Source organism: Phasianus colchicus, chromosome 18 (genome assembly GCF_987193195.1).
Source record: "Phasianus colchicus chromosome 18, bPhaCol1.hap1.1, whole genome shotgun sequence".
NCBI lineage: Eukaryota > Metazoa > Chordata > Aves > Galliformes > Phasianidae > Phasianus > Phasianus colchicus.
In genome coordinates, this window is record NC_143453.1 from 9,997,400 (window position 1) to 10,006,722 (window position 9,323).

The window sequence follows — 9,323 nt, forward strand, 5'->3', positions numbered from 1 at the left end:
AATAGCCAGCTAAATTGTATTAGAGCAATACTATACAACCCACTCATCCATTTATGATTTGTTTTTGTTTTTAATTCTTTTAACTGTTGGTGGTGGTGGCTTTCTAAGGTAATTAAAACTTTTGTGCATTGTGAATATTCGCACTTGCATGGGAATATTTCTCAGTGTGCCTGTCCTATTAGGCAGACGTGTTTATTTAAATATTGGAGGAAAAGTGCTACAAAGATTCTGTGGCTAGGGAAAAATGAGCTCATTTGGTTTAAAAAGCAAACATTTGCTGCGTGCCATTTAATTTTATGAATACCTAGTGGAAATTCAGTAAGAAAGGAAGGCTTTTACAACTGATAAAATTGCTATCAGCTTTCTTTTGTGTGTGTGTGTGTGATCTTTTTCTTTTACAGTCAAACACCTTTTGTATGGCTTTTATATATGTGTGTGTGTGTTTGTATACATACATATATATGTGCTACACATCTCATTTTGGTAACAAATTCTAACAGATGCAAACAGTTAAAAGGTGTCCGGATGAATCAGCACCAAATATAGAGGAGGAGAGGATTACTGAATGGGACTAACATTAAACTGATCTCTTTTTTGTGTGATGAACAGAGAGCACAAAATAGTAAATCTGAAATAGTGATAGATCCAGAATGTTCAAACTAAAGGTCAGCAATATAAGTTCACATTCTGTTACGACGCACTTGTTATAAGAGCACATGTATTTTATTACAATTCTTTAATGTATTAATTAACTCTTTAACTCCCCAAGCCTATCATTTCATTTCTCTTTACTGCTGAAGCGTCAGAACATTTTATCTCAAAGGGATTATTTGGGTTTTCTTTAATCCCATTTCAGAAAACCTTGCCTAGCACTACAATTTCCATTGACTCTAACATGTATAGAGTAGATGCAACTTTGATTTTCACCGTTACCCATATCAAAGTATTTTATTACACTGCCACTGTTGTAGATTACACAGCATTAAACTTTGCCATTCCACGGATGGGGGGAGAATGGGCTTTTTTCTTGTCTTGTTTATGCTTTGCTACACCTACAAAATATTTAGTTACGGTTTAAATTTTGAGATGCCTTGTTAAACATTCAGGTTTTTTTAATCTTTTGCTTATGGGACAGAAGATGAGCTGGACTTTAAATACAGACGATTCCTCTGCGCATTTTGGGGAGGTGTGGAGATGGATGGCTAGAGGGAGAAACGTATCTTTCCTGCGAGTTGGCACATTATTTGAAATCATGTTTAATTATAAAGTTTCATTAAAAATCTTTTGCTTAAAATTTTAGAAGCCTAATAAGATTTCCATTAATTTAAACATATCACTATTCCCACAACGGCCCAAATGCTTTCTTTTTCCTCTTTCATCCATGGTTAAATATGTAAATAAAATGTCTAAAGTCATTCTTCAAAGAAGACAAAAGAAAAAAGAGCTGAGGGAAAAGACAGCCATAAAATTCCTCCCAATTCTCCATAACATTTGCCAGAGGGGGGCCAACTCCTAGCCAGGGCCTAGCAGCAGGGGTGCCTGGCTGCTCCATAGAATCACACATCTCAAATCCCACACACAGGAGAAAAAAATAAAATAAAATATCTTTTCAGCTGGAGCCATCAAAAGGCTCTTTTCATTTATTAGTTACAGAGGTATCTTCCAGTTGCTGATTTCTCAGCGCTCTCATTTTTCTATAATAATGTTCTATTTGTTAGTTTCACCGACTCAGGCTCCTTGAATGGAATATGCTCCTAGATAGCTCTTCAAAAATATAGGAAGTGAAATAAATGATCTAAAGCAGGATGCAATGGCTAAAATAATGGCTAGAAAAACAAGGCTGATTTAAATTGGCACATAAAAGATCAATTAAGAGAGGCACAACTACAAAGGTTTGATTGTGGGTTGTTTTTTTTTTTATCCCTTTTATCCTCATTTTTATTTGTATTTCTTTTGGCCACTTTGGAGAAAAAGGCCTCTGTGCTATAGAATACAACACACTGTGTTTTGTTTAATGTGTTTTTTTCCTAGTTTTTTTCTTTTTCTTTTTAATGAGAATGGTGATATAAAGTGCTCTACAGAAATACTTGTTGAAAATAGGAAAAACAGCCTCAAAAACAAGCTGAACACAACCAATATTTAATAACTTCATCTTCAGCAATAGGGAAGTTTTAAAAGGTGGCTCGTCCCTTGTGAAAGCTTTCCCCACACTTCTCTGCCACCCCCAGCTGAGCTCTCCAGAAGAGGAATTGGGATGCATACAAATACTAAGAAAATAGGCTTAGATTAATGAAGAATGGAAATGCCCCAACACACGCTCGCTCTCACACATACATACACACAGAGCCACTAAAATAAATACAGCTTATTTTGCTCATAACACTGCCTGCTTTTATAACATTCCCTAAGGAATCTCTGAGTGCCCAGGAAAGGTCAGCCCCAAAGACCAATGCCTTATAAGTGTGATCTCTTCAATCCACCCAAAAGCCATTAAAATACATACATATATATATATACTGTTTTATAACATATTTATGATGGCTTTTACTCCTAAGCAAAAACTAGCTGCATCTTCAGGCTTTTCAAAGACAAGCCCCTAGCCCTGGTTTGTTGTCCTTGCCTGGATCCGTTTCACCCTTATCACAACTGAGGAAGCCAACAGTTTCCTTTCTAGAGGCTGGTGGGGTATTAGCTCTGACCCTGCGGGATTTGGTAGTTTCCAGGAGAATCCATGTTCGCTCCGATAAGAAACAGGCAGTCATGGAGAGGAGCCCAGTTTGTGTGGGCGAGCTTGAGTGAAGAGAGAGATTTTCCTTCTTCATTAGTGTGTTCACTAAAACTGAGCTCAAAGTAAATAATAATAATTAAAAATAACAGTACAGTAGGGCTCATCTTTTGACTTCTGATGATAGCATTTTGGTCTGTACATTTGTGAATTTTAGCTTGGCTGGGGCTTTAACTTCTTCCTTCCAGCTCTGATGGACCAATAAGCAGCACAAATCTCGAAGCTTAACTCAGAAAGTACACACAACTCACTGTAAAATGATCTCTGTCTCCAAAATCTGTATGTTTCTTTTCTATAGTGGATGAAGTCACTTTCTCAAGGTTATGTTGCTTTCAGAGCTGCTTATGTAAGCGGGAAAAAAAAAAAAAAAAAAAAAAGCTACTTTTCAAGAGATGCCATACTGTGATTAAAAACATAATCAGGTACTTTTCCAGCAATCCTATCTGTCCTGTTCATTTAGCAATTCGAAACAAAGCACAACGTTTGAAAACAGCTGAGATTCCAGGCTGAATGCGAGCATATTTTATGACCCTGGCAGCGAAGAGTTTATAGCACTCGCCATAAAATGCATCCTCCTCCTCCCCACATCCTCCCTGCTAAAGCATTGCCCTCCCTCCAATAAAGGCAGTCAAGGAGGTACCACCTTCAGCCCTCTTATTAGGAGCCACGAAGTCTGCGGCTCTCGCCCTGCCTGGCTTCCTACCTGGGCGAGGGAGGAGAGGCTGACGCCTTCCAGAGAAAGGATCTTGTTAAACTTTCAAGGGAGGGCAACGGGAGAGAGAGGAGAAAGGAAGGAAAGAAAGAACAGGAGGAGAGAGAAACAAATGGGGCTTTTTCTAATCTGTGCTGATCAAGGAGAACCTGTAGGGGTCCTTAAGGAGGTTTCAAGGCGTTTCGAGTGATTGGAAAGTAATCACCGTGTCAGCTTCACCTTTCTCATGCAAAGTGGATGTCGTATGCAAGGCGGATCCTGCACAGGTTTTTATTTTTTTTGTTGTTGTATTTTATTTTCTCCTCGGAGTCAGCCGCCCCCGGAGCCCCAGCTGCTCGGCCCGGAGTTCCCTGCGGGGGGAGGCAGGCAGGCAGCGCTCGGCTCAGCTCTGCACGGCGCGGGGCCGGAGCGCCGAGGGGGCAGATCTTCCAGGCCCCCCTCTTCAATGGCTTAGATATTTCCTCCTCCTCCTTTATTCTACACTCGGATAAACCAATCCCCACCTCTCGGCGAAAAAGTCCGGAGCCGTGACCCGCTCTAGGAAGAGGAAAATCCCCGGAGGAGCTCGCTGCACCGAAAGCCGCCCGGGACATGTGCGAGTGGAAGAGGTGATCGCTCGGATCTGCCCCGATCGCTCTGCCTTCGCTTCGAGGGAGGAGGAGGAGGAGCAGGAAGGGTGCTGGAAAGACGGCTCGCCAAAGTGGAAGCCCGGCGAAAAGAAAGTTGCCGGGCTCCCCGCAGTAAGTTCGGCTCATCGGTGCGTTGGGGGCACTTCTTCCTCCCCTGGCTGTTCGCGAACTTCCCCGCCCGCCTCCCCGCTCCTCCGGCGGGGCCGAGCGGCCCGGGCGATGCTGACCTGAGCCCCGCCGCGTCCTGCGCGCTGCCTCGCCGGGGCCGGACGCGATGCAGCCCCCGCCGCAGTGACCCGCCGCACTGACCCCCGGCCAACATGGGGCCAGCCGCAGGGAACCTGGTGCGGGCCGTCCTGGCGCTCTGCTGGCTCGCAGAGCGCTGCGCGGGGATAAGCTCCATAGACATTGAGCGCCCCGGCGACGGGAGGTGCCAGCCGATCGAAATCCCCATGTGCAAGGATATAGGGTACAACATGACAAGGATGCCGAACCTGATGGGACACGAAAACCAAAGGGAAGCGGCCATTCAGCTACACGAGTTTGCCCCCTTGGTGGAGTACGGTTGCCACAGCCATCTGAAATTTTTCCTCTGCTCCCTCTACGCCCCTATGTGCACTGAGCAGGTTTCAACGCCGATCCCAGCCTGCAGGGTCATGTGTGAGCAGGCGAGGCTGAAATGCTCTCCTATCATGGAGCAGTTCAACTTCAAATGGCCAGACTCCTTAGACTGCAGCAAGCTGCCCAACAAGAACGACCCCAATTACCTGTGCATGGAGGCCCCCAACAACGGGTCAGACGAGCCGCCCAGGGGTTCCAGCATGCTGCCACCTATGTTCCGGCCACAGAGGCCCAGCAGTGGCCATGACCTGCAGCAGCACAAGGACAGCCTCAGCAGAACCTCCTGTGAAAATCCGGGCAAGTTCCACCACGTGGAAAAGAGCGCTTCCTGCGCACCGCTCTGCACCCCGGGGGTTGATGTTTACTGGAGCAAGGATGACAAACAGTTTGCTGTCATTTGGATTGCCATCTGGTCCATTCTGTGCTTTTTCTCCAGCGCTTTCACTGTACTCACTTTTCTGATAGATCCTCAGCGTTTCAAGTACCCCGAGAGGCCCATCATCTTCCTCTCTATGTGCTACTGTGTCTACTCTGTGGGGTACATCATCCGCCTCTTTTCGGGTGCTGAGAGCATTGCCTGTGACAGGGACAGTGGCCAGCTCTATGTCATCCAAGAGGGACTGGAGAGCACTGGCTGCACCATTGTGTTCCTGGTTCTGTATTACTTTGGTATGGCCAGTTCCTTGTGGTGGGTAATCTTGACCTTAACTTGGTTTCTAGCGGCTGGGAAAAAATGGGGGCACGAAGCAATTGAAGCAAACAGTAGCTACTTTCATTTGGCAGCCTGGGCCATTCCAGCTGTGAAGACCATAATGATCCTAGTTATGAGAAGGGTGGCTGGAGATGAGCTGACAGGGTTGTGCTATGTTGGAAGCATGGATGTGAATGCCTTGACCGGGTTTGTACTCATTCCTTTGGCTTGTTATCTAATCATTGGCACTTCTTTTATTCTTTCTGGTTTTGTGGCCCTTTTTCATATCAGAAGGGTGATGAAAACAGGTGGAGAAAATACGGACAAGTTGGAGAAACTCATGGTCAGGATTGGTGTCTTCTCAGTCTTGTACACAGTGCCTGCAACTTGTGTCATAGCTTGCTATTTTTATGAAAGACTTAATATGGATTATTGGAAAATTGTGGCAACTCAACAGAAATGCAAGATGAACAATCAGACTAAAAATTTAGACTGCATGATGAATAATTCCATTCCAGCAGTAGAAATTTTTATGGTCAAAATTTTTATGTTGTTAGTTGTGGGCATTACTAGTGGGATGTGGATCTGGACTTCCAAGACTCTTCAGTCCTGGCAGAATGTTTGTAGTCGAAGATTAAAGAAGAGAAGTAGGAGAAAACCTGCAAGCGTTATTACCAGCAGTGGAATCTACAAAAAACCTCAGCATCCACAGAAAACTCACCTTGCAAAATACGAATCCACGTTACAACCACCCACCTGTGTATGAATAGGCTTTAGATGAGACTTACAAATATCCACAGTAGCAGTCCAAAATTAAAAAAATAGATGGTGCTTTTTTTTTTTTTTTGTCAGAGGACACTATAATACCTCAAGGCAAAATGTCATACTGAAATCAGGACCTGGTTAAATAGTGAAGGTAAATGTACTTGTGGAAAGGTTTTCAGTGAAAGAAATATTGTGAACTAAACCAGCCTCTTCTGTTACTAATTTTTAGTTATGTACTTAATCCGGCCCTCAGATAGTTCAAGCAAAACAGACAAAAAGCAACAGCAACAACAACAAAATAACTTGTTTAACTTTTTAATGTAGCTGAACTGGATTTCCTACAGGTTTCTGAGTAACCAGATATAACCAAGTTTTATGGAGCAATGATTTTCTTTTAGGAGCACCCAAGTGAGCATTGTCTCTTAAGGAAGGGAAGGTCCCCGAGAGGTTTGTCCTCACTGAGGAGGCTGCTCTGTGAAAGCAACTTCCGTGCTAACTTTGAGAGAGAGAAATCCTTTACGACTCATCCCACCCATTGGGTTTGTGGTTCCATCTATAATGCTCACCAATATTCTTTCACTAGAAGAGAAACTTCCTGCACCAGACACAAACTTTGTGAACAAGAATAATGTGCAATACATTTTTTTTTTTCCTTACCATGACATGAAAAGAGAAACAAGTATTTTGCTGTACATAAAGACAACAAAAGAAATCTCTTAACAAAAGAACTAAGAGGTCTAGTCCTCAGAAACCCTTTAGTGTTACATTTTGTGGCTTTTTAATGGAAATCAAGCCAATGTTATACACGTTTGGACTGATTTGTGGAAAAAAAAAAAAAAAAGAAGAAGGGGGGGTGTCAATTCAAAGAGACCCAAAGGGCTTATTGACTCTTTCTATTGTTAAACAAATTCTCACTATGAATAGATCAAGAAGCACTAGATTCTGCAAAGGGAAGCTTTGTATAGAGTGATGCTCTTTACTGTGCTGGGGGTGCACAGTTTTGGCTGTATATATTTGTAATATACAATTATTTTTCATGCTCCGCTATTTTATTAAAAATAAAATATGCTCTTTAGTTTGATAATTTTGTGTTTTCTAAACTTTCTCTAACGTGCTTTGTGGTTAATAAACTTGCTCCTTCAGCCATTTGGTAAAAGCACACTTTGAATACAATAGCTGTTATACTGGACAACGCGTATAAGCGGATAGAACAATAATTTCCCCCAAAGAAATCGCTAGTTGAGATCAGATAGGTGGGTTTGGAAGTTACGTCTTTCTGTGAACCTCTGCAGTTGAAAAAACGGAATGGGAAGAAGCTTTGGTGATGTTAAAAAAAAAAAAAAAAAAAAAAAAGCTGCGGCCATGTAGGGTAGCACCATGTTTGCAAAGCACAGAGATTACAACAATGATCCTTGGTTAACACCCCTTTAAAATTTGCATGGGGAACGTTCAGCATGTTAAAGCAGTTTGAATGCAGCTCAGCCTCTGCTCTTCGGGGACGGTTTTCCCTTCTAAGGTTACCGAATGCATGTTATTTGGGAAAGAAGAGCAGGAATCTAAATGCAGAATTTAAATACTGCTGTAGGGAAAACATCTGATTAAAACCGTAAATACGTTTTCAGAAAGTTTTCAGTAGGACACGAGTTTTATGAACCTGAAGTTTTCCATGGAGTTAACTGAGGCAGGCTGTGAGATCACCTGGACTGATAGTAATACAGCCTCACCTTCTCGCACAGGCTGTTCTAGAAACCCTTTGTCAGGTATCACTGCAGAAAGAAAAGAGCTTTTAATGGGGCATCCACAGGGCGACGGTCAGCTTGCAGTGGTTGGGAAGGTTACAACACAAGGACTTCTTTCAGTGGCCTGGTTTTTCAGGAGTATGTGCAGAGCTGCAAACGTGCTTTTTTCTTCTTGTAGTTTTTAAGTGTTTCTAGCAGTGCCGAGGAACTTGAATGACAAAAACAATCTTCCATAATGCTCACATGTGAAGCAGCTTTCGATATAAATGTATTTAGATGGAAGGGGACGGGGAGGTGGATATTTTTCTGCCTTTGTGCATGTGTGCCACTGCTGGATACACAGCTCTGTAGATGCTCTGTAAGTTAATCCTGTCAGAGCACACCCTGCTGGAGCCAAAGTAGGACACTGCACTGAACAAATCCACTTCTGAAACTACTGAATTAATGCTTTAGCATCTGAGTATTTCTAGTTAAAATCAATTACGTTCGATCCCAAGAAATACAAAGTTTTATTATAATCTGTGTATTACAAGTTGCTGTGGGAGGTTCTTCAAGTATACAGTTATGCTGACTTCTTTACATCAGGACTAACGTACAGAAATGTAGCATTGTATAATAATAATATGAGGACATTAAAAACAAGTTCATTCAGAAATTGTACTTCTTGCTGTGCCATAACCCCTAAGAGTCTTTAACACTTTCATATTGAAGTTGCTACATAGGGTATCGGAAGCATACAACTTTTAAGGAAAAAATATACTTATTTTTATAAAATGTCAGTGATTTAGTATAGTATTAATAACTTATTTTGTCCTGGAAGTCTGCAAGTTAGTTAGAAATAAACAATGAAAACGTATTTGAAAAAAGTACGTCAAAAATATTCTCCATTAAACTTCTTTACTTTTCATAGGAATTTTATATTTTAGTAAAATCCTGTGGGTACTTTTACATGTTGAATTTGATAGGATTTTTCTTCATATACTGCCAAGCCCTGTTGGCTATTTGCTTATCAGTAGGTTAGTAAGAAAAACATGTGAATATATTAACTGTTCAGTCACTCCATAGGAAACTTGTTGAGGAAGGAATGCAAGCCTAGAACTTCCTTTTGGAGAGGATATCTTATTGCAATGCAGGGACATTTATCTTGATACAGTTTTGCTCGGTTAAAAAAAAATAAAAATCCTGTTATTGAATTGATATGGTAACCAAGAATCTAATGCTTGCCCCAGCTTGTATCTGAGGGTTCTGTTCTCTCCCATAAGAGCTGTAGAGGGTAGAAATTGTCTCAAACTGTGTAGGTTATGATGATGCAGATCATATCTCAACACTGAGGTATCATCTGTGTATATGTTAGGGACAGGTAGAAGAAAGGCAAAAAGTT

The 9,323-nt window shown here is 42.0% G+C and overlaps 1 protein-coding gene across 1 annotated transcript; it reads left to right on the forward strand.

The window, feature by feature from the left end:
- Nucleotides 1–3,387: 3,387 nt before the first annotated feature.
- FZD10 (frizzled class receptor 10) lies at nt 3,388–7,240 on the forward strand. The gene has a single exon (XM_031592712.2). It carries the CDS (start codon nt 4,447–4,449, stop codon nt 6,202–6,204), a length of 1,758 nt encoding a protein of 585 aa, XP_031448572.1. The 5' UTR covers nt 3,388–4,446; the 3' UTR covers nt 6,205–7,240.
- Nucleotides 7,241–9,323: the final 2,083 nt, after the last annotated feature.